Here is a 26,364-nt window from a genome sequence, read left to right as displayed (position 1 = left end):
GATGGTACTTAACAAATGTTTATTTAATGAATAAACAGAAAGATAGATGGCTACTGCCAAGTCAGCCTGAGGAATGACTCATTGCAACTACTTGTGCACATACCAATGGATTGCATATGTCTTGCCCCATCTGAGATCATCTAGACCAGGGCTGTGAGGACATGCCCCCTCAAAAGGTGCAATAGCATCTAGCAATAACGACAGGCTATTGGAAGACCAGGAAAACAACAAGGTTCATGTATTTCTACCAGCCGCAATATTCAGATAGTGAACGTAAACAGGCTCTGTCCTTAGATCTCTTGACTTTAGAAGCATGATGCTCATGCTACTTATAAAACAGTATCAACAGCTGACAGAGGAAAGAAAGGAAACTTTCTAGCGTGTAGATGTTCTCTAGGGCTCCTCCTCTATCCTGAATTGGGCCTCTCATCTCTGGGAAAGAGAAGTGTCCCTAAAAATCACAATAGGGATGACATGTGCTTTTCTAGGTTCAAGGAGCAGTTGTAGGCTTAGAAGTCTGTTTTTATGTACCAACAGAAAACTTAAACAAGAAATAAAAGCTACTTCCCTCACTAAAGATTACATATAAAGGCCCCATTTGTTGTAACCTGATTTCTACCTCTATTAAATATTTTGAAAAGAAAAATAAAACCCCAAACAATTTTAAAGCTGAAAGCCATAACTGTATGGGGTTCAGAAATCTCACCCTTAAGGCCTTTAAGATTGACCCTCCTAAATCAGAGGGCTTCTCTAACTATGCACAGCCATCTGAGGGATAGCAGAACAGTTTTCACTTGCTTGACAACAGGGTTTCCAACATTTGTTGGAAGAAACATGGCTTCAAGTGAGTGCCTTCCTTAAAAAAAAAAGAAAAAAAAAGGAAACTACAGGTCAAAGTTTTGCTTTTAATGGGGGGGAAAAAAAAACTCCCACTCGTAAGGTGTGTGCTTTCTTTTTTGACCTTTCCTTTAAATTATCTGTAGTTTCCCTCTATTTTTCCTAGTTCAGTAAACAACGCAATCAAAGAAATGAAAACTAGGGTAGACTCTTGCCCCAAACACTGAAGATGGTCAAAGAGAAGGAATCACAGCACAGAAATGGCCCAGCTCTAAATATACAAACATAAAAGAGAGAAAACAAAATAACCCCCCCACCAAAGACATTAATATTGACATTCCCAGTACATTTCCTATAATATAATGTTGCAGACAATGCTTCTTTCCCAGGGAGTCCAGCTCGCTCAGGAGGAGACATCCACTCAGTGCCTCATGATAGGCTGGAGGTGTTGAGTCTTCCCTGCCAAGCCTAAAATTTTTTTGTAAGTTCAATATCTCACAGAAACATCTGTGGTATGAATGGTATAAATGAATCTAAAAGGGGAGGAAAGAAGGCAGGCACCTGTCACTGTTCTCCAAATCAGCCAAAAAGCTGAAGAGCATGGCATCCAGGAGACAGATGCCATTAACAGTTGAGGGATGGAGGGCAGAACAAGAGGAAGCACCAAATGAGTGGTTGCTTTTGGTTCCAAAACCAAAATAGGGCCCCACCAAAAAGGGCAGCTGGTCTGGATGAGGAACTCCCCTGCTCCTGGAGTCATGCAATAAAAATGATGGCATTGGAGCCCCACCCCCATGACAGCCAAGGTCCAAAACTAAGCAGTTTACACCACATCACAGTCTGCTAATAAATGGACTGATCCTAGTTTAGAAGGGTAAGTGTTTTGACAACATAGGGGGGGCAATGTGAGCTTAAATCCCAAAGCACAGCCGTGACATCTCTGGATTTCTACTTTTGCAAAGCCACAGGCCACTGATGACATTTGCTTTGTGGAGATGTACGCTTCCACTTATCATGGCCTCCCCTCAAAATGGCACCCATGGTGGTAACCCTCAGAGTTATCAAGAAGCATCAGTTGTACTTCTGGAAGTGAGATAATTTCCTTGCCCCATCCTAGCCAAAGCACTTCCCTTTTTAAGCAGCTGCTGATATGCTACCTTCCCCTTCAAGTGGAGTTCAACTTCCTTTTGTTGTAGAGTTTTGCACTAGCCTCTAGGGCCCTTTCCAGGATACAAATAAAGTATCCTTCTGCAACCACATGTAAGTGGATTGCATTCCAATGTCAGATCTGTGTTCCATTGTTTGGTCAATGCACCTTTATAAAAATAAAACTGCGTGCATACACAGATAGACTAGCCTGGAAAGGGCTTTCTGGACAGGGTTCCTGGTTATCCTGATGCCTCCCCTAAAAGAAATAACTTTCTTGGTGTAAGAGTATTAGGAATATTGAGTGACCTACTCTCAACTTCTGGAAAGACAGCTTAGCTTATTTTTGTCCATTTTTCAATGAGGGGTGGGAGGGACCCAACATTTTCAGTTATAACAACGAGATTTTGTTTAAAACAAAAAGGATCCTATATGGAAATGAGTGGGACAATGATAAAAATAAACAAATAATTAAAATTCCAAGCCAAAACATATCTCCTGGCCCTGAGATCCTATCAATCCTCTAAGACCACAATCTCCACATTGTGGACTTGATGCTGGTGTTCTTCCATCTCAGCCACAACTTTCTCCTCAGTCCTCAGCTCTGTCTCCAAAATGACTGCTTTGCCCTCAGTATCCTCAGCCTCTGGGTCTGGGGCCGGGTCAATCTCAATGATGGTCTGCCCATCCTCCGAGGTGCTTTCAACAGCCTGGATTGCTGAGGTCAGGCCAGACTCCATGGCTACCAACTCCACAGGGCTCACCATGGTGGTCATGTTGCCCAGGGTACTCCCATCCTGCATGGTGGTGGAGCTTAGCAGCGCTAGGCTAGACGAAGGGTGGATGGTCACTGTGTCTGGTGAGCTGCTCTTGGCAGAGGAGACCACTGTGGCATAGCGGAAGAGCTGAGGGCCAGAAGGCAGTGTGTGGACAGTCACAGGACTAGAGCCCTGGCTGAGGGTGGCCACTGGAATATTGCCCATGGAAAATGACTGACCCATTGGGGTGATGGTGATGGGTGAGATGACTGTGAACTGAGGCTGCTGGACAGGAGGAGAAGGGCTCAGGATGGTGGTGGAAGCTGGCCGCTGGAGCCGGGGCCTTTTGGGAGGCTTAGGAGTGCTGACAGGCATTAGTACCACATTTTGAACTGTTTGGGATTTCAGCCTGTGATCCTGAGCTTGCTTCTTTTGCTCTTCCAACTGACGTTCCAAGTCTATGAAAAAAAGAGATTTTGAATGGAAAGAAGTATGACCTTGGGAACTGTAAACTGGAAGTCAGGAGACCCGAGGTCTTGTCCTGGTTTTGCTACTTGTAACCTCAGGCAAGCCACTTCACTGTGTTCAAAATTAGAAACTAGACTGGATGATTTAAAAAAAACCCTCCTGTAATTATATTTCACTGTGCGATTAGAGGCAGGGCAACAATTCAGCATCTTTTTCAGGCTGTGATTCTACTATAGTACAACCCGAGAAGCTCCTGTGGTTGTCACCTGTCACCAAAATATAAATGAAAGAAGCCTCCAGTTGATTGTACAGTTTATATATGCCTGTCTGGGTCTGTAGGTGAAAAGAAAGAGTATCTACATAATCCCTTTAGAATTGTCATTGGCCTATAAAGGAGCTACAATGGCCCCTCTGGAAAACAGTGGTTCCCAAATGGCCTTAAGCTGCCATTAGCGAGCAAAAAGTCTATAGAAAGTTACAGAGCACATCCCTAAGAATTTAGAACCAAAAGAGATCTTAGAGTTCTCACACATTCATTTTAACAGGGATCCAGAGAGATAAAGTGACTTCTTTAAGGTCTCAGAGCTTAGGCCAAGACAAAAGTCTTCTAATGGTGGTTTTCCCACCACAATACACCTATTACTATCCCTTTCCCAAGTATACAGTTCAGCCTTGGAGACCACTAGTGAGTCTGGTTCTATATTAGAACTTCTCTATTGCTTAGAACTTGATAAGCACTCAACGAATAATCATTTATACCTGCAGAGTGCCTTGTTCCCTATGGAACACCAAGAGCAAGTCATCAAGAACATGTTCAAAATTTTTTAAATACTGTCTTTTAAAGTTACAAAATACTGCATTTTCTCCATCTTCAGTAGTAATCAAAGAAATGTGAACCTAAACAAGATACCAGTTAAATTAATAATTTTAAAAAAGTTAAATCAGGGAATTTTATAAATAACAATGCCCAATGTTAGTGTGCTCAGAATAGTGACTTTTTAATAAATTGGTATAATCTGGAAATTTGACAACAGGTAAAAAAAATCCATTAAAAAATTATCACTGTCATTGACCCTGAAGCATACTTCTGGGAAGTAGTTTAAAAGAACATAAAAAGAAAAAAATTTATTCATAAAAGTTCACTGCAACAAAATAAGCTACTGAAGAAAATTTTGAAATTTTAAATGGCATCCCTGGAAGACTGTCTAGGTAAATAACTGTGTAGCAACTTGAAAAAATAGTCCTATATCATAGTGAAAAAAGCAGAAAACAAAACTTTATATATACTATGATTAAAACTACCTAAAAAAAATAATATGAATAAAGAACTAAATGCCTATGTTTTTAACAAAAACAATTTTTCAGATGGTATAAAGTTTTCAGATGAAAGACAGCACTAGATAAAGAGTAAGAAAATAAGAGGTCTGCTCCAGGTCTCACTGCCAAGTAGTGATGTGGCCCCAAGCAAATCATTTATCCTCTCTGCCTCCACTGGGTCATCTGTAAAATTGGGATAATAGCTCACAACACTCTAGGAGGGTCAAATGAAAAAGGGCATCTCTGAGAATAGTTGGTAAACTTAGTTTAAAATATAAACTGGGCATAAAAATAAGTTTAAGACAATGTAAACTGTTCTTCTCTTACCAAATGATCTTTGTCTTTTGGCTTCAGGACTGACTATAATATGAGCTATATCATTCAAAGGCTGATTATCCATACCTCTTACTTGTTTTATATCTTTCACCTGCCTTACCTCTTCCAAAAGCTTCTCTTGAGTCTCTCCAGGTATAAGTGGCAATTCCCTTTGCTCTTCCACCATCCCACCTATGTGCCTCTGTCCCCAAACTGCCTACTTATTTCTATGTCTGCTTCCCCTTGAGTTCCTTAAAGACAATGAAGAGACTGAGGCTGTCTTATTCAGCCTTGTATTTCTAAAACCTAGTTTGGAGACAGTGCAAAGAAGTACTGATAAAAAGATTTAAATTATCCATGTGCTCATACTTTATGATTACCACAAATAATCAAAAGATGTAGCATTCATAACGTAAAAAAGACACAGAAGAAAAAGATATCCCAGAAGAAACTGAAGAAATAAGCTATGACCTAGGAGAGTCAGCATAAGGTAAATGCAAATGACCCAGGCCAATTTGTTTCTTCTACTACCAATATTACTGGATTAATGGAATAATCTAGCAGACATCTTAATCTTCCCAAAGATAAAGGAGGGCCATAATAAAGAATGAAGGAAGGAAGGGAGGGAGGTAAGAAGTCAACAGAAAAATGGCAAGACTCAAGGATGGTAGTATCTTATCACCTAAGAAGGGAGAGAAGTTATACACACCTGTCAGAGTATAGAGAAACTGCTCTTCTCCTTGCTCTATTTGGTTCCTTCTGTTGTCCAAAACCTTCTTGACTGTGTCCATTAGGCCAAATGTATGTGCTACATTGTTGAGAACAGCAGCATCTATTTAAAACAAAAGACATGCCTGCTGAGTTAAAACACAGGTATTTCACCAACTCCCTTTTGTGCTGCTTATAAATATGAAACACAGTAATGATGGAATTGTTATAACTTCATTTTTAAAATTTTTAACAAAGATTTATCACATGGCTCTTCCCATTAGTGGCCTGAGGTGATCTCTGAAAATGATTGGCTATCTACTTGCCCAGAAAACTCCATTAAATCATGCAAATCAAGGGGTTCAAATCTCCATATTCACTTTAAGAACACTTGTGAAACTGCCCAGGACATCAAGGGCATGCATATCTGAAAAGCCACTGAGTGTCTGAAGGATGTCACTTTACAGAAGCAATGTGTGCCATTCCATTGCTACAATGTGGGGTTGGTGGGGCTGCCCAGGGCAAACAGTGGGGATGGACACAGGGTTGGTGGCCCAAAAAGAGTGCTAAATTTTTGTGGCACATGCTTAAAAATGCAGAGTAATGCTGAACTTAAGGGTTTAGATACAGATCCTCTGGTCATTGAGCATATCCAGGTGAACAAAGCCCCCAAGATGTGGCGCAGAACTTACAGAGCTCATGGTTGGATTAACCCGTATATGAGCTCTCTCTGCCATCTCCTCATTGAGATGATCCTTACTGAAAAAGAGCAGATTGTTCCTAAACCAGAAAAGGAGGTTACACAGAAAAAGATATCCTAGAAGAAACTGAAGAAACAGAAACTCATGGCCTTGAATACTGAGCATAAGAAAAATGTAATACAAGTAAAAGCAGGGGAAAAAAAGACTTATTACATGTATAACTAATTATGACTTAATTGCTGTATCTTTATACATCTTTCCATATAAATAAAAAATAAGAAAAAAATCTTTCATCTGGTTATAGGTTCTGATTTTTTTGGTTTCATGATCATTGTGCTATACAGAGCTAAATTTGAATCTCGTTTTGCTATTTCCAGCAATCTACATGACCTTGGGTAAGTCATTTCACATCTCAGTGTTCTCATCTGAAACAAATGGGACTAATAACACTGACCCTGAAAGACAGATATAAATATGAGAAGTATCATATTTTAAGTGCCAAACATGGGAACTGGCATGCAATATTATTAAGACTATTATCTCTGTTCCCCTTTATGCAAAACTTCCTGGAAAAGTGGTAATTGTGGTCACTACTTCCTTAACTCAGATTGCTTCTCTACCTACAACTCTTTTCTACAGTCACCTCATCCAGTTCCATGCATTTAAATAACATGTACATGCTGAGAACTCCCACATGTAGCTCTCTAGCCCTGACCTCTCTCCTGCATTTCAGATTCACACTTCCATCTAGCTGAGTGAAATCACCACTTGAAGGCCTCATAAGCATCTCAATTTACCAAGTCAAAAACTAATTCTGATTTCCTCCCCCAGTGGTCTTCATCTCAGGAAATGGTATCACCATTCACAGCTCATGCATCTGGTTATAGGTTCTGATTTTTTTGGTTTAGAAAACATGATCATTGTGCTAATGTATGACTCAACCTGGATTTCTTCTCTTTCCCCCTATATTCAATCCATCAGCAAGCCTTGTCAGATCCACATTCAAAATATATCCCTAATATGATCACTTCTTCCAGTACCCACTCTAATCCATGCCACCATCATCTCTTGCCTGGATTAACCACTTCAGGAGTCTCCCAACTGATCTTGTTTCCACTCTTGCCCCATATAGTCTATTCTCCACATAGCAACCAGAGTGATCTTCTACTAATATAAATTTGGTCACTTCACTCCCTTGTTCAAAATCACTATGATGGCTTACCATCATCTTAATATAAACCCCAAAGTTCTGACCAAAGCTTATCTAAACTATTCCTTATGTTCTTTTCCAAACTCCTCACCTATCACTCTCCTCATACCTTACTCCACTGCAACCACATGGATGCTTCTGCAATTCTTTGAACCCACAAGGCTCATTGTAACTTCAAGATCTTTGTTTCTTCTGCCTGGACTGTCATCCTCCTAGCTCCTCACATGGCTAATTTCTTCAATTTGGGTCTCTGCTCAAATGCCACCTTCTTAGAGAGGCCTTCCTTGACCACCCTATCTAAAATAGTCAGCCTTGCTTTTTATATTATTTGCATTTTTTTTTACTCCAAGTATGTAAAAAAAGATCTGCTACAGTTCTTTATTTGGAAAATAATTATAAGTTGGTTTTATAACCCTCAGAAAAGAAAAAGATAATGCTGTAAAGTTTGCTTAAATATATTTACATAATGTATGAGTTATAAAGAGGTAATAAGACACAACTAACAAATCTGACTTCACTGAACACACAAGTTTATGAGATCCCATCCCTTTTGTACCAGATGATTAGAACATCCTTTTACATTATGCACAGCAGCAAGCACCTTGTGAGTATTCAGAAACAGCTATAAGTGCACACAATAATTCTGAAAGCAATAAACTAATAGAATATGAGAAATGTGTGTATGTGTATATATATATATAGATAGATAGATAGATAAATAGAGAGAGAGAGAAATAGATTGACAGAAAGAGGGTGGCAGGGGAGGAGACAGAGATTGCTGTTTAGCACCATTTCTAAGGGCAAAAATTACCTGTGGGAAAAGCACAGCCGGATCTCAGTTTAAAACGTAGTTATAAACTTTGGACAAGTAACTTAACTTTTATGCGTCTTAGTTTCCTAATCTGTAAAATAGAGATAATAATATCTGTATCTCAGTGTTTTCATGAGGCTAACAGGATCTACCTACAGTTGTTAGTGTTTAATAAATAATGCTATTACTAGAATTAGTACTTACCTGTGACCTGGAAGGGAGCCTGGATGAGACGTTGCTGAACTCCCCTGAGTAGCTCCTCTATTTCCTTCTGTATATTGCAAACAACCTCCTCCATCAGCCCTACGTCAGCTATTCCTTTCCAGAACATCAAAGTGTCCTCTGGTACAAGAGAAGTAAGACAAAGGGTAAACAAGAGATGCTACTTATACTTAAGCACATCTCTGTAATGCTAAATTCAAAATTATTTTGATTCAAAATGATTTCTTGTTGGGCCATTTCTGGGAAAAGCGAAGAAGCTTTTGGAACACTAACTGCCTCCCTGATTTGGTATCTAATTATTAAGCCTCTTCAGCAACATAGGGACTTGGGATAACTGCCACAATTTGTCATGGCTCTGGCTATAGCGAACAAGTATCTCCCTCTAATAAAGATACTAAATTAAGTATTAAATAAACATTAAGTAGTAGCTATTTAAAGTTAAATAATATTTAATATATTAACAGTGAAATAATAATGATATTAAATTAAATATATACTCCTTCTAGACCTAGACTTAAAAAAAATGAAATAAAACTGTTGAATAAGTAGTTATTCAACGCCCTGCACCTGAGGGCAGAGGCTCTATCTTTTCATCCATCTATCTAGACCTAGCAAGAATGCAAATTAAAAACAGTTAACAACAAATATTTGTTAAATGAAGTAATGACTGGAGAATAATGTGAAACATCCCTGATCCCCTCTAAGTGAATCACTATTAGTCACCATCCTCCACACCACCTGCTACCTAATCTTTTCTTCTAACATCTTGCAGCTTGGCTCATCTAAGAAACGTGCCAAAGTTGGAGGCTGAAAAGCATGGTCTACAAACAGCTGAATCCAGCTCTGACACTTACTGGTTGTACAGCTGATCTGAGGCAAGTTGCTGAACCTTTCTGAATTTCAACTTCTTCATGTGTAAAATGTGACTTTGCAGGGCATGTACATTAAAGTAAGATGTTTGCAGCTATAATCAGTATTAATATGTGTGAGAAAAACTAGTGAAAGAAATTAAGAGGCTTTTTGTGCCTATAATTGTGATGGGAATTGATAAGGATCACAAAACCCTGCAGGGTTTCTGAGCCCATAGAAAAGTACCTGAAATTTCCTCTGAGTCTTTCTTCACACCTTCCTCTGTGGCCATGGTAACAGCAGCAGTGAGAGCCGAGTTCCATTCCAGCCCTGCCTCTTCCATGCTCTCTTCTGAGATGGCAATCTGTGTGATGCTACCTAAAGGCAGTCCATTAGAGGTAAGGGTAGTGAATTTTATAAAAAGTCATAGCTATCCTCTATTTTATACTCACCAAAGAGACCCTGTTATTTTAACATTCTTGCCTTTTACCTGCAGGTTCATATATTAAAAAATAGAATCCTAAGTAAGCCAGGATGAATATTGGATTTTCTAAAGGAAACCTGCCTTGCAAAAGAAAATGCTTTCTTCTTTCTCTGAATATAAAGGGAAAGATCACTTATAAAATCGCAAAAGAGCAATCTGCTTCCTGAGCAGGTTTTTAGAAAGACTGACTGATGATGGGCATGAATGCCAGACTGCCTGCCCCAGACTTAGTGAGGATGAAATGGACTTGAAATAATTTAAAAAGAAGGTATGGTGCTCAGCCAAGAGCCCTACCACAAGCATCTTTGATACTAACGATCTAGAATATGTGAACTTGCTATATAGCTTATCACCCCATAAGAGATGGCAAGAGAAATGAGACCAAAAAGTCAGATAAGAGATCCATGAACAGAAGAGGAAAAACTTTTGCTATTAATTGTATATTAAGATTTTCAGCAAAGAGAATTGAGAAAAATCAAACTGATTCAGACAGAAATATAGACAAGTGTAGACTCTACATGTTGAAGGATATCAATAATCAAGCAAAGAAGTAGTAATACCACTATGAATAACTGGGATTTGGCCAAAGGAGTTTTGGCCAAATGAAATAATTTCACAGCATTTTTCACTTTTCAAGTACAGGAGTCACATGACCAAAAATTCAAATTGCTAGATATTTTATACTTTCCTGAAAGGAACTTAGGTTCCAAGAGATTTGGCTTCTACTTACCTGGTGGTAACTCATAGAAGAATAGCAGGGCTGACCAGAAGAAACCTCAAAAGGTCATTTTTAAAGCACAGTACTTCCCTTACATCTTTTATTATTCTTACAACTCTGTCAGGCATATTTTATAAGTCTTCTGGAAGCAGTTGAGACATAGTCTATCTAAAAACCTTAGCTATGCTAAATCTCCAGCTGGACTAACTGAATCCTTAATAATAATCTCACAAGGCTACATCTTTCCTGGATATGGGCAGGGAGACCTATTCCTCCACTCAACAAAACTGAAGTTAAAAGTGTGTGCCCATCCTGCTTCACTGTGAGGAAACCTAAGCTTGGTTATCTGGATGCCTTCCAGGCAGAGCTATCTGATCCTTACAACAGTCTCCAAAGTCCAGCCCAGCCAACCACACACTGTCTTTGACATATCTCAGTTCAACAGTTGGAAACCACTCACTATTCTAATCCACCTTCTGGCCTCCACCACTAATACAGCAAAGGATTTTCAAAAAATCTAATTTCAAAGATTTGCCAATGACACCTAAGTGAGACTGAGACTTTGAATAAGAATTATAACTACTGAACCATCTTCCTAATGTTTACCATGCCATGATAAGAAAGAAACAAGGCAGAAGTTCTGGTCAATAGGAATCACTTGGGAGAAAACAAAGAGATTTGTTTCTAAAGCAAGGTATCCCACTCAAGATTATCACATCTGACAGGGACGTCAATGCTCATGAGAACTGAAATTATAAAACACAGAGGAAAAATGAGGGGAAAAGTGCCACTAAAAATCACAGTGGGTTTTCTGGTGGTTTCCTACCCCCTACCATCAGCCGAAGTGGGTGTCTGCACCACACTTGTCTGTTGTCCTGGCACTGGAGCTCTTGCACTGCTGATCAGGAGATCAAATTTGGTGCTTCTGCAGGTATTGGAGCAAACCTTGTCATGTTGGTAAAAATCAATCTGTCCAGAGTCCATCATTTTCCTACACAAAAGAAGACAAGAAGTACCAGTTCAGCCTGTACTTCATCTGGAGGGACCGAGGCCTCAGGAACAAACACAAAGATGCTAAGTCTACTCTGCATATTGGTGAAACCTAAAAAGTCATTAGATTGCAAAAATTCTAATTGGGACTATAAAATTTGCATTGGTACTGCCCCCATATACAAGTACTCCTTTTTGCTCCCTAGTCTATTCATTGTAGTTACTCTCTTATTTCCCATTATCACTAAGCTTTAGGTATATACTCCTGACAGTAGCTAAGTTTCCCCATAGAAACTCACTGAAACCAAACCTGAAAGGGGAAAAGATGACCTTATATCCTAGCACAACTGAGAAATGCCACAGGAGAATTAGAATTTTGTGATGAGATTCTGATGTATTGGTATTCCTAGACCAGCAAGATCTGTTCCCACTTATGGAAGCATAAAACTTGGGCATATTTCTTTTCTTAAAAAAAAAAACTGATAACAACTCTCCTGTAAACACAAAGTTGATTATACTAAGCCTCCACTATAAAATGTCCCTATAACTGGATTTGCATGACATTGTTATTATAGGTCATGGGCAAAACCATGGGGAATATTAATTATAGTAAACTCTATGTTTTAATGTTACTTGGCTTTTACTAAAGATTTTTTAGGCATTCTGATTCCTTTTTCCATTGGCAGAAAGTAGGTATATGCTTGTTTTTCTAGGTAAATAAAACAAGAACAACAAAATGAAAATTAAAGGTATACCTCCCCAATTTCATTCAACTACTTATTTGTGCACACAAATCATCTGGAATGAATTTTTAAAAATTATGAATCTCTGACTATAAAAATAATACATAAAGAAAAAAATTAACATTTTCTGTGGACAATGCAAAACAATATAAAGAAAACAGCTGCCCTTTAAAAAAACCACAACACAGAAATAATATCAACAATTTGGCATACTTTTTTCTACTAAGCTTTACTTAACACAACTAAAATCACACTGTTCAATCATTTTATATTTTGTTTTCTTTCTTATATAAACATTTTTTCCATGTAAAAACTCTTTAGAAATATTTTAATGACTACATAATATCCCACAGTATATACTTATGTATATTTATATGAGCCATAATTTACTTTAGATATATTTTGACTACATATTAAGGCAGACTATAATTTTCATCATAATAAATAATGTTGCAATGAACATCTTTATGCTTGAATCTCTACATGCACTACATATTTTTCTGAAGACAGATACCTTAAAAAGATTTAAAGACAAAGGGTAAGACATTTTCAAGACTCTTGATATGTGTTCTGTGGGGAACTTAATAATTCTTGACCATATTTTAAAATTTTCTAACAATAGGCAAGTGCTCAAGGACTACCAACTAATGTTAATCTTCACCAGAGGGAAAAAAATTACAGTAATAAACTTCCTGCATAAAGAAATAGGGGTGGGGATATTTCACATTCTTAAGTTTATTTCTATGATACAGTGATGGCAAGGGTTGCCTTCACTGTGCATAACTGTTACTTATCAACAGCACCCTTCTGCTGTACCAGATTATTCCAGGATTTGTCAAGTCAGCCTATACCTCTCACGCTTCTTCACCATCAGGCTTAGATCTGCCTATGCTTGGTGATCTCAAGCAGGACCATAATCTACAGGAGTCTCTCTGCCTAGAGAGGAACCTGCCCAGCACCCCAGCATCAGAAAAATTTGCCCTACATGATGAGAAGAGTTAATTTAACTCAATCTTCCTTCTCCCAAAGGGATTTTAAGAACAAGTTGATGAAGGTCAAATAATACATGAATTGCTCAAGTCAATCCTTTGGACAGAATAAAAATTTCAAAGTAAAGAAAAAAGACTGGATTGTCTGGAGTCTACCATTATTAAGTGTCCCAAAGTCAGTTGAAAGGTATGTCCCTGCTATTAGAACTCACCTGAGCATGATTCCACCCAGACGAATGGCTCTCTTCCAGTCCTTTAGGGTGGACTTGCCAGCCAGATGAACAAAATGCTTGGGGCTGATCAACTGATCATTGAACTAAAGTAAAAACAGAAATTCAAAATAATCCGATTTCAACTTAGGCAGGCCAAGAGGAAAAAAGAGATAACTCTACTTGCTATATATAAAAAATACCCAGAAACACATTAAGTCATAGCCTTGTATTATTTAGCTTCCTGCCCTATTGTGACAGAGAAGATGATCCTTCTCTGGGCCCAGCACCCTGTCCTGGTAGAAAGCTACAGAAGACACAAGGAGAATCAGAGATTAATATACTGATTAGCATCTAAAATCCATTTATGCCTTGAATCAGATAGTTGGGTCCAAAATTGCAAAGCCTGTGTAAATAAACTGAAGTAATCTATCTAGCCCTAATGACAAGATTCAGGATGTGGTAGAAAGAATAAATATGATAGAACCAATAGTATGGCAGAGCCTTGAAACTCTGTAATCCTAATGATTCTAGGATAATGCCATTGCTATTATCTATGGGTACAGCTGTGGCTACCAATGGAGACAAAATAAGCAATTACTTCCAAATTGTGCTCTTCTGATTATTTATTTTTATAAGTAATAATTTGCAATAAGTGCTATCATAACCCACCATCAGTGTAAGGCATTTTACATAAACTATCTCATTTCATCTTCTAGCAACCTTATATTGTGTATGTTTGTGTGTGTGTGTGTATGATTATTTGTATTTTAACATATGAGCCTCTGAAATATTAAATAACTTGCTCAAGGTCACCTAGCTAGTCAGTGATAGAGATAAGACTCCATTTATTCATTCATTCAACAAATATTTATTGATAAATATGCCAAACACCATTCTAGGTGCTAGGGATATACTGGTGAACAGGACAGACAAGTTCTCAACTCTCACAAAACTTTTGCTCTGGTGGGGCTTGAATCCAGGTAAATTTTACTCCAAAGTCCTTATTTCTTTTAATGTGACACTATGGGACTATAGCCATAGAATTGAAAACATTGATATGGTAGGAGAGAGAGAAGAGGCACTGAAACCATACCCTTGGAAAACAAGGAGCCCCAAAATAGGCCCTAGCAAGGAGAAAAGACAATTACCTTGACACACTTTACATTTATTCCTGGACATACAAACTTCTTCCAGAGGAGAATGGCTTTACTCTCCCCACAAGTTATGGGGTAAGCAATTTCCATATCCTCATTTGCTTCTATAGTGCTTGCATCTGAAAATGGAAAAAAAATTATCAGTTACTTATCATTCTTCCCCAAAGCTTAATTCAAAATTTCTAGTCTCCTGCTTCCTCTAAGGAGCTAACAATTCAAATTGGCTGTTATTGTTTAGGAATCTTCTGGAAGAAGTTTGGCATAACAATTCTCTTTCCAAACTCCTCCTATGTGCCACTGTGCTATATGCTTTTACATGCTTAATCTTATTTAGTTCTTACAACAATCCTATGAAGCAGTAATTGTTTCCTATGTACAAATGTGGGACTCAGAAAGGTGAAGGGTCTTTCTCAGGGACACATAGCTAAGAAGTGAGAAAGTAGGACTCAAATTCAGGTTTGTCTAATTTCAAAGTTTCTTGTCAGTTTCTTTCCACTGACTACCTTCCAGTCAACACCTTATCAGTCCTCATCAGCAACTTCCCTAATGACAGGGAGCAACCTTGAGGCTTCAATTGCTTTGTGGAATTTTTATGGATGAAAAATCTTTTTAGCAACCCTAGCAAATTGATGTTAAACAATTTCTAACAGCCCTAGCATCTTAGTCAGTGGTGTCTCCAAATGTGCCACCATTAATCAAATTGATGGCTACAACATTGGTAGAGCACACTGGGTGGGGGGCCAAAAATAAGGCACAAAAGGCAAGAAATGTCAACCAATGAAGCTAAGATCAAAGATACTAGAATAACAAAAAACTTACCAATCCCTTCTTCAATTTTGTGTATTGTATGAGTTTCTACTGCCACAACTGCCGTGTTGTTCTCAGAACCAGCTTCATAAATCCTGTTGTAAAAGTGTCCATCGATAAACAAACTACATAAATCATGAAAAAATTAATATTCACAGCATGGGGTTAAGAAATTTGTCTTAATCTATCTCAAAAGGAATAAAATAAATACACTTTACAACTCTATGTTAGTGTTTTGACTAGTTCCCCAATATTTAAACTCTAAGCTGCCCAGGACTGCTTAGCAGCTACTACCGTGGAAATAAATCAACAGTTTCCCCCACCTCAAAGGAAAGTTCCTCTTACTACTGTATTTATACCAGATGTTTCCCTTCATGACTTTAAAAGCTCATGAGATAAAAGTGTTGCTTCAAGCATAAGATTAAGTCATATCACAGAATTATCCTAACAAGACTAAAAAGCAAGCCTGCTGAACAGTTCAAGGCAAAAAGAACCTGCTGACCATAGAAGTTCTGTCCCTTGTTGGAATCTAGGCACTTAAACATTTTTTAAGGCACCATAACCAAACTACTCTGACACCAGCAGAGCCTAGTTTAAAAAGGAGACTATGTCCAAATAACTAGCAGTAACTAGAGGCACCACTCAGGGAAAGTCTCTCTAAAATGTTTCTGCTTTCTAAGAAATGGGCTCAGCTCAGTTAACCTAACATGATACACTAATGGCCTCTGTTTAATTTCTATAATAAACCTAATGTGTTAATCACTGTGTCTTGTTATATGAAAGCACTGCCTGAATAACCTCCTTTGCATCTGTGATTACCCACCCCCACGGCGACACCTCTAGCACAGAACTCCGTTCTAAATTTTACATGAGGACACAGTTAACTGCCAAATGAATAAATATGGATGCCCCATAGGCCTTTGTTGAACTCAGTACGTCTAAAATAACCAAGTTTCCTTCCTTCTCCCATCTCTCCAACTATTCTTCCTATACTCGCCATCCTTGTTAATGGAACCACCCAGCACACTATAGTCTAAGACAGAAGCTGGGGATTTATTCTCAGTTTCTCCCTTTTCCTCAACTCCAACATAGCCTCCAAATTCTGCCAGCTTCTCTTTTATACCAACCACCCTCCCTGTGTCTATTTCCACTGCAATTCAGGCTGCATCATCTCCAGTCTGAACTGGCCTCCTTGCATTGACCTGATCTTCGATGTTCCTACCAGAGTGATTATGTAACTTGCTCCTTACGACCCTTCAACAACCCTCTCTTTGCTGTTAAAATGAAGCCCCAAATCCTTAATATTTAGTCCCTCCAAAATCTGGCCCCTGGCTTCAACTCTTCCCACACCCACCTTACAATCTAAGCCCCAGTCATACCAAACTATTTGTGGTTCCCAGAACTGTCATCTTTTACACCTTCTACCTTTGCTCTTCTCCCTCTTCTGAGAAATTCCCCATCTATTTGTTTAATGAGTAGCCTCTATGACGCTTTTCCTTCCATCTCAATCCCTCCAAATATAATCACTCATTTCCTCCTTTGTGACCCAATTGTACTTTAGGCTTCTGTCAGAACACCTGTAACACTCAATACTATATACTTGTTTACCAGTCTGTCTCCCCTTGGGCATAGTCTAAGAGGCCCTGGAGAGCAGAGATTATGTCTCATTATCAATTTATTCAATTCTGTATGCCTGTCACATCAACACTAACTGAAACATGGCAGAGCACACAATTAATGTCTGGTAAATGAATGAGGATTGTGATAAACATCCTGTGATAAAAAAAAGTATCATGATAAGAAATCACTGTCTTAAGTTTAGTAAATTCATTCTAAATTGACCAGTAAGTGCAAAATCCTTTAAAATAGTAAATTCTTATTTATACATAATTTCATCAACAGTAAATTTCACTTGGGGTGGGAAGTAGGAGCATAGTCTGTATTTTTATGAGTAAACAAGGTTTTATTGGAAAATTTTTCTAAAGCAATTCAGGATAGTGATAGATTTAGCCTAATTGTATGTACTACAACTGTAAGTAAAAATCATAAAATATGTTCAAAATGTTAAGGCATTGTAAGATAGTGATGTATGAATCATCAAAGGAAGGTCAAATTATGTTTACTAGAGCTTTAAATTTAAGTCTATACCTTTGTATTTTAATTTTCTGAAAACTAAAAATGCACATATATTAAGTTCTTTTTATCTAGAATGTTAAGGGCAGATATTCTTATTCATTGGATGTTGGGTTATGACATAAACTAAGGGGCACCCTACTGATCTGAAAGAGTATATATCTTCCTAAGGCCTTAAACTTTTGACTATGGAGGGATAATGAGCAAGAAAGGGAAGGCTGGGTCATTATTCCTCAAGTTGAACTATTGTTCTATATAATTGTATCAGGAGACTGTTACCACTCTACTTTGCTTCATAATGTATTCCTGAAAACATGTATGTATATAATGAATACTTGATAAGTATAAAGTGTCATGTATGGTCATGTTGTAAGAGCTAGAAAGACGTACAAGAGGAGTTCTATATATTGAAATCCTTAGAATATTTATATAAAATCTCTAATTATTTATTACCTTTTGAATATAATCTTTACCAATTTATTTCCAGCAATTCATACATGTTCTTTGTTTCTTTCCTTCCTATTTGAACCTGCAGCCAATCAAGTTAAGTGTAACTGTGGCTGAAGACTGACACCTGATGATTTCCATCTTTGTCTCAAGTGTGTTAAACTTATGAGACCTGCAACTTATTGCTAGTATCAATGTTTTTGTTCCCTACTCTTTTTTTAAAATGAGGCTAAAGTGCAATAAAATATTCAAATAATTAAAAAATACAACTTGAGAAATCAACTAAGCATCAACTGGCAGGCATCTCAAAATGCAGTTCCTCAAAATGTTTATTCACTATCTCATATACTAAATTCAATGTGAAAAGTAGACTGGGGAGTTAATATAGTTGTACAAGTATGCCTATATCTCACCAAGCATAAGAGGTTTCCAGAAAAGGCAGTATCGTTTGGAAAACAAGAGAGACAGGCAAAAAATAAGGGGAACTAAATCTTCAAAAGAATTAAGTCTTTAGGAGCAGAGAGGTTTTTTTCTCTACTAGAGATAGGGCAAGTGACAACTGGAGCATGTTAGGACAGATAGAAGAAATGATGACTCCAACAGAAATTAAACCTACCAAGAACTTTAATTCTTCCCCATGTTATCCTTCCTCAAAGGGATGTGTATAAGTATGTGTAACAAATGAATTTGAATAAGCATATATAATCTGTGGGTGCCAATAAAAATTTTAATGACTACTGACTATATGTCTGGAATTATTTTTATCATCTTTTCCTTACAGATCATAGATTTCCTTTATGCTTAACAATATTTAGAAATGTCAGCAAATTATAATTATATTTTAAAAACTAAAAAGTCATTATTTTTACAGATACATACTACTGTTTTGGGATTTGCCTCAAATAATTCAGAAGTGGGTGGATACAGAGGTGAAATAAGACTGGCCATGTACTGATAATTGTTGAAGCCGGGTAACAGGTGCTTACATGGGGGCTCATTATAGTATTTTAATTCTTTAAATTTCCTATATGAAAAAAATTTTTAATTGCCAAAAGAGGTTAGAGATTAATTTATGTCTCCAGAAGTGTTTAAGACAAGGTACATTATTTAGTATACTGGGATTGGATTTTATGTTTGCCCAAGAACATGTCTATGAATAATCTTTTATACATTCTCCAAGTTATAAAATTTAACTACCCCTTCCTTCTCTATGTAGATCTAATTCTTATTTAACCTTCAAGACCATTTAAAAAATCTTACCTCATCTCTCAAATTCATAGTGATCATCTGAATTCAAAAGCACTTCCTAACCATGCCACTCAGCACTTCTTAGATTTTGCCATGTAAGTGATCTATTTACATATATGTATTCTGGGTTTGTACAACTAGACTGCAAGTGGGAACCACATGCTATATTTCTTCCAACACTTTTGTGATATTTTGTATAATAATAAGTCATTGGTATGTGTTTTTTGATAGACTAAGGTTGATAATTTGCCCATCCATGAGAGTCCAGAGAGCTTTTGGTGGGAATACAGAGTGGGTAAATAAGATGAGGTAGTCGAGTCATTTACCCACATGGAGCTCACAGTGGAGAAGAGAGAGAGAGACGAGGGAACAGGTAATTCTTGTAATAATATTAAAATGACCAATTTAGCTCACAATACATTAAAGAGATGAAAATTTAGCCAGCTCTGAGGGACTGACATTGAACATTCCACTGTGCCAAGCAATCATAAAGTTGTAATTTCCCCACTCTAAACTTCCCAAAATTTTCAGAATATTGAAATCTCTAGCCACTTACCCTTGTTGCACAGGCTGTAACTGCAAGATTACTTGAGTTTTAGTGTCTTCAGGGTTCTCCCCTTCATTTCCTTCAGTGGGTACCACAACCACATCCCCCACTGGGACACTCACTTCTGCATTAGCCATCTTTCACATGAAGTCAGATAGCTGAGACTGTCAGAAACAAGAAGCACCAGTAACTTCACCTGGTTTGAAAAGATGGCAACCATAGCAAAGGAACACCAAGATAATGGCTACCAATTCCAAGGGCACCCCGGAGATTATGGAAAAGGATGGGAACTGTGAGGAGAGGTTGACATAGGCTGTAATCTTTCCCGAAATGCCTGACTAGCCACTTGCTATTGTAGGTTTTCTTAGTATGTGTAATTCAACCCAGTAGTGTGCTGGAGCCAGCGCTATCAACCAGCTTCTGAGAACTGATTGCACACATCTCTTCTCAACTCTGCATTTAGTGACATCAAGTTGGGAGCTTGAAATTAGTAATGCTAGGAATATGTACACCACAGAAACTGACAAACACTACAAATCAGGGGGCTTTTGTGTGTTTTCTTTTCCTAGAGAGCTGGTTTACGACATCCCAAACAGTAAGCTCCTAGAGAGCAGGAATCATCCCTTTTCTTCGCAGCCAGCCATTACACCTCATCAAGCGCTCTGCACAATGTGAGTACTTAGTATCTGCTGACCAACTGATTTAAGCTGTGTGGGAAGAGAAAGATGATTTGCACTGTGTGGTTGTTTAATAAATGCTGAATCCAATTGTATGACCTCTAGGAACTTCTTAATATCTCTGTGCCTTAGACTGAATGGAGAGAGGATCTTGCCTGGTAGTTCCCTTACAGAGCTATTGGGGAAAGCAGCGTCCAGCACCATGTACTCCTTGACTCTAAAGTAACTCAAAGTATTGTCCCAATCTCAATGAAACCTCAGAAAGCTCCAGGATTTTCTGCAGTTGTTAGTCCTCACAGTTGAAAAGAAAAGGGTCACTTAAGAGAATATAAGTAGGAGCACTGTATTTACTGCGATGTGAATACACAACGATGATTGGAACCATGCTGTACAGAGCCAGGCACATGATAGATGGAATTTTGAATATGTAACTGGTTATCAGACAACCAAATCCACATTTCAGCTCTGCCACAGCACTTGTTTACTTACAATACACATACTTAAGCATAGCACTCAATCTCCCTCATTTGGCTCAAAAATACTTTTCCAGTTTTATCTGCAACTGTAATACCCCAAGAATTTTAAGTTCCAGCCATACCAACCTCCCACTATATTCTGATATAATACATACTTTCAGGTTTCTGTCTGTTTGTTATACCTTATGCACAAAATTCCCTTCTCCCTTCAAGACCTAGTCCAAAGTCCACTCCTCCACAAAGCTACTAAACCATTTTTTTTTCTGCAGTCCCCCAACACTTGGTCTGTAGCTCTTCCCTAGTGTTTATCATGCTGAGTCCCATCCTGCAGTTTACTGAAGAGATGGCTGTCTCCATAACTACACCGTACTCTCTGTGAGGACAGTGCTGCTTATCTAAAAATCTTGTCTCCTACAGCCCTGTTCATCACAGGCACTGACATACCTTTGTTCACTCAATTTTTACTTGTATTTGTCCTAGTTAAAATTCCTCACATCTGACTTAAACTTCTGCCTTTTTTGATTCTTGCAATTTTTTTCCTGAATTCTGCACCTCCTATATCCAAAAGCCTCTTAACATATTTGTAGGTACCTTAAACTCAATTCATGTTCCCTCTCAAACCTGCTCCTATGTTTCCTGCCTCAGTAAAAGGTGCTACCCTCCACCTATTTTCTCAAGCCAGAAACTAAGGAGTTATTTTTTATTCTGTCTAAATCCAATCAAACACCAAATCCTATCAATTCTATCACCTACATACCTCTTTTAACCATCCCCGTTCCATTTGTGCTGCCACCTCCATATTCTGAGCCACCACAGTGTTACCTGGATTTTTCCAGCTGTTTCTCATCTGTATCCTAATCTCTGGTCTTGCTCTCCAATCCATTATCTACAGAGCAGACAAAGTGATCTTACTAAGGGTCACAGACCATTTCCCCATTTAAAAATCCTTCAGTGAGGAACAAAACAGCAGCAGACTTACAGAACCCAAGAATGGACTAACAGTTACAAAACGGAAAGGGACTGGGAAGGATAGGTAGGAAGGGAGGGATAAGGGGGTGGGGAAAGAAAGGGGGCATTATGATTAGCATGTATAATGTGGGGGGAGGCAAGGGGAGGGCTGTGCAACACAGAGAAGACTAGTAGTGATTCTATAGCATCTTACTAAGCTGATGGACAGTGACTGTGATGGGGTATGTGGGGGGGACTTGGTGATGGGGGGAGTCTAGTAAACATGATGTTCCTAAAATAAATAAATAAATAAATAAATAAATAAATCCTTCAGTGGATTGATTCCCTTTGCAGTGAGAATAAAGTACAAACACCTCAGTTTATGAAATCCTCCACATCTATCCTATCTACCCTGCTAGCCTCTTAGAGTTCTTCAACCCACATTTTGAGCTCCTGTCATTGACTTGAAATATGCTGCATTTCCTCACCTGAGCTTTCACACTTGTTTCCTCTACCTGGAATCCTCTTTTCCTTCCTCTTTGGTTAGTCACTGCTAGGCTTTTGTGACTTATTGAAAACATCACTAACTCAGGGAGGCCTTCTGTACTTCCTTGACTAGATCTGAGCTTGTGTTCTTGCTCCCTCAGTGCCTGCAGCACCCCTGTCACAACCATCACATCCCACTTTGTCAGCTCTCCCTTACCAGACTCCATCCTGGGAGAGCAAGGATTGCTTTACTTTTTCAGCAGCTCCCCTGTGCTCAGCTCAGTGCCGAAGACACAGGAGTGTAATAAACAGTTTTTATACCTGCTATTTACAAAACTGCCTAACCAAAACATTCCAAGGAAATTTGGCACATAGCTGGTATGTAACAATTTTTATGCAATGACTAAATGACTCACCTTACTCTAAAAGACTTCTAGAAAAGTAGAAATACTTTTCTAACTTAGGGAATATAAATTTGCTTAGGCACCTAGGGTAAACTACCTTGCTTATCATTCATCATTATGGTCAATTCAACAAAGAATTACTGAGTTTCTACTCCACACTGGGCACAGAGTTAGGCTCCCTGGATATGGAAAGGGGCAGTATCTGTTTTTAAGGAACTACAGAAGGGAAAGAGATGCTTGGCACTGCCACTTACTAGAGGAAAAAATGTAATTGCAAGATATTACAATACATAATCTGAACTTCTGTAAATCAAAGGTTTGAAACTAGGAAAAAAAGAGACAGAGAGAGAGAATCAATGGACTGGTTCACTGGCTGTGGGCAACAGAACCAAAACCATTAGGACCCTTGAGTCTAGAAAAAAACAGGAAGGGATATGATGAAGCATACAAATACAAACACCAAATCCTAGAATAATTGAATAGATATCTTCAAAATTAAATAATTTTATGAACCATCAAAATGCAGGGTGAATTAAAATAATCACAGTTAACATTTGTTGGGCATTTGTTTATTGTCAAGCGCCATTCTGTTCTATTACATTTTTAATGAATTTAAAAGATGTGATACTTGAGTATGTAACAAACTTACAGAATTTATTACTCCAAAAAGGTGGTTTAAATTTTTAAAAATAGCTTAGGTATATTAATAGGTTAGAGACCAGAATTAGAAGGATGCATCTAGTTTCAACCTTCTACCCTAAGGTGGAGTCCTTTCTACAACACTCGGGAGTAAATGGTTGACTAACTACTTAACACTTTTACTCAAAGGGAACTCATATTTTACTCCTTACCTTTCCCACACTATGGAACCCAAGAAGAATGTTCTGGCTGCTTCTCTAACCTTCTGAGAATTTATCAGAGAAGATAATTATAATATTCTACAATAAATCTCTCAGTGTCAGAGAAACAGGTCTGATCCAACATGGCAATTCTTACATTCTTTATAGCAGCAAGTTTGGGTTGAATCTCTCTCACTACCCTAAATACCATATTCCTAAAAAGAAACCCAAAACCAGCTCTACAGACTCCACTGGCTAACTGCAAAGTGATCTCTTTGAGCTGAGTGTAAAATGAAAAGTAGCTCTTGTTTATAGCAACAAAACTCCTGAGGCAAGATGAGTTACTCCTCTGGGTATTTCATAGAAGGGGCCTTATAGTATTAACTGTGGAATCACACAAGTCTTTGTAATTCTAGGGGAACACACATAAAGGAAGTATATCAAATTTATGTGAAAAGACTTTTGTAACTATTTTCACAGACAAAAAAAGACCTTGAAAGCTTACTCACATAAACTATCTGAAAACTAAACAAAGGTCATCTGATCTACTCTGGATTAAATTCATTTTTTGTCTGAAAATTAATGTTGAAAACATGGCAACATGTAAGCATGAGTGTCACATGACCAAAGGGACATCAGAGTTGGTAGGCTGAGAGAGTAATAGAGACTCCAGATATCCTTAAGTTTTCTAATCCCAAGGTGTATTTATTCCATACTATAATTTTTATATAAATTTTATAGACTATATTCTTAAGAAATTTCCAAGTTAAAACTTTATTATTACTCGAGGCCAAGCCCTTTTATTTTTTCCCCTTTGTTATTCCTTCTCATGCATTTAGTTGGTGAACCAGGGTGCTACAAATGTAATGGAGCCAACAAGGCGGCTACACAGGACCACTGTGAGAGAAATAGTTTAAGCAAATGAGGTTTGGGGTACGTCACTATTGGAGACTGCTATATAGGTGTTTGGGGGAGCAATGGAATGAAAGTGTTCTTTGAAGGGTCTTCCCTCTAGCGTAGAGGGGACTTCTGCTTAGGATAAAACGAAAACAGGGCCCAAACTAACTCAATAAATTTAAGTACACATTAGCTATTGTTCAAATAAATGTAAGTGGTTGACTAATGACTAATGAAAAACTCACCAAGTCAGTAGATAATAAATATACGTAATTGATAAAAGGCTTACAAACCAAGGGAGATAGTCCAAACATTTAATGAAAAGTCCCCCAAAGTATTTTGGTAACCATTAGCAGAGGCAAGTGGGAGAAAAGAATGCCTGTGAGACTAGAATTATCTGATCCTCCCTTTCACTAATCCTCCAGGTTATGAAGGAAAACCCCACATCTTGGTTCTCCTAAATGAGACACCAAACAAGAATTCTTTTGTGCCTGCTAGGAAGTGGTTTTGAGATTTTTCTCCTCCTGTTCCTTGGCTAGCCAATCTTCCTGATCCCTGGGTCAAATCTTGACAAGGTAAGTGGTGGATCACTCTCCAGGACCCTCAGGTAAGGCTCTACCCTCATCTCTCCGCCTCACTTAGGAGACACCGGGCCAGTTCCTTTGTCAATTCAGAAAGTAGGGGTATTCTAACTTCTCAATTATCTTCTCTCGGTCCTCAAAAACATGGGTTTGCCAATCCTGACATAACAGCTTATCCTGTTCTCTATCTATGTTATCAAGAGGTACTCAAATCTTTCATTTCCTCATAGGTTTGGACCCTTCTCATTCCTACTTCAGGAGGCTCTGAGGTGTCTTCCTACCACCCCCTCATCTACGGGAGGGCGGAGACCTACTCCGGCTCTCCTTGGAGCTCTGCTTCCTTGTCCCCTGCTCCCACTACTCAAACCTGTCACCACGCCTTCGGAAAGGCACCTGGCCTCCTTTCCCCTAGACTGAAGGGCTGAGGCCTCTAAAGCACCCCTCGGGTGAAGCCTGGACCTTCCTTTCCTCAGCCGAGCTCCCTCTCTGCTCCTGCTCCTGCTCCCGCCAAGTCTCCGAGGGTCTCCTCCCGAGCGGAGAGCCAAGCTTCCCTCACCTTTTGTCACCCCACCCCCACCTCCAACGCGACCCAGGCCTCTCCCGAGCTTCTCATAGAAGGGCCTGGTGCTCCCCGGACCCCGCCTCTGGGGATACCCCAGGATCCCCAGACCCCTCGCCGGGGCTCTGGGCGTCCGGGTCTCTCAGTCCGGAGTCGCACCGGCCCCTCCGGGGCCCTCGGCCGAGGACTTCCGGGCCCCTCAGTCCGGGGGCACGGGGGGCCCCCCACTGCCGGACCCACCGGCGCCCGCCGTCCTAGGCTGGGGGCCGAGCCCAGTCGGCGCGGCCGGCCGCGCTGGGGGCGGCCCGGCAGCTCGGGCGGACCCAGCGGCAGCGTCCCCCCACCCCCCCGCGGCGCCGCGACGTCCGCTCGCTCCCCGGCGGCGGCGGCGGCACGCACAGGGCGTGGGGAGGCGCCCGCGGAGGCAGCAGCCCCCCGCCCCCTGCGCGCCCGCCCGCCCTCGCCGGCCGCCGCGCGGCCCCCGCGCCCGCCCCCCCCGCCCCCACCCCACCCCGCGCCCGCGCGCCCACCCCTCCCCCTCCTCACCGTCTCCGTCGGGCGGGCGGGCGGCGAGCGGCCAGGGCGGGCGAGCGACGGAGCATGCGCAGAGGCCGCCACGGCCGCTACTGCCACCGCCGCCGCCAGGCCGAGCTTCAACACTTCCGGCCGCCGCCGCCAGCGAG

At 39.5% G+C, this 26,364-nt stretch overlaps 1 protein-coding gene and 1 pseudogene across 3 annotated transcripts; one reads left to right on the top strand and one right to left on the bottom strand.

Moving 5' to 3' along the window:
- GMEB1 (glucocorticoid modulatory element binding protein 1) lies at positions 1-26,364 on the bottom strand. Of its 3 annotated transcripts, none has more exons than XM_036914997.2 (10): positions 26,228-26,364; positions 19,824-19,978; positions 15,452-15,564; positions 14,627-14,751; positions 13,479-13,582; positions 11,378-11,535; positions 9,589-9,720; positions 8,476-8,613; positions 5,551-5,673; positions 1-3,199 (listed from the first exon to the last, which is right to left on the bottom strand). In XM_036914997.2, the coding sequence occupies exons 2-10, from the start codon at positions 19,949-19,951 to the stop codon at positions 2,499-2,501; spliced, it is 1,722 nt and encodes a 573-aa protein (XP_036770892.1). In that variant the 5' UTR covers positions 19,952-19,978; positions 26,228-26,364; the 3' UTR covers positions 1-2,498. The 3 variants fall into 3 exon arrangements, with proteins under 3 accessions (XP_036770892.1, XP_036770894.1, XP_036770893.1); XM_036914999.2 differs by having other exon boundaries at positions 15,452-15,534; XM_036914998.2 differs by lacking the exon at positions 26,228-26,364 and adding an exon at positions 21,725-21,868.
- Positions 5,954-6,475, top strand: LOC118926875 (60S ribosomal protein L17-like; annotated as a pseudogene).

Source organism: Manis pentadactyla, chromosome 4, assembly GCF_030020395.1.
Source record: "Manis pentadactyla isolate mManPen7 chromosome 4, mManPen7.hap1, whole genome shotgun sequence".
Classification (NCBI taxonomy): Eukaryota; Metazoa; Chordata; class Mammalia; order Pholidota; family Manidae; genus Manis; species Manis pentadactyla.
Note: the sequence above shows the minus strand (reverse complement) of the source record. Positions and strands in the feature narration are given on the sequence as shown.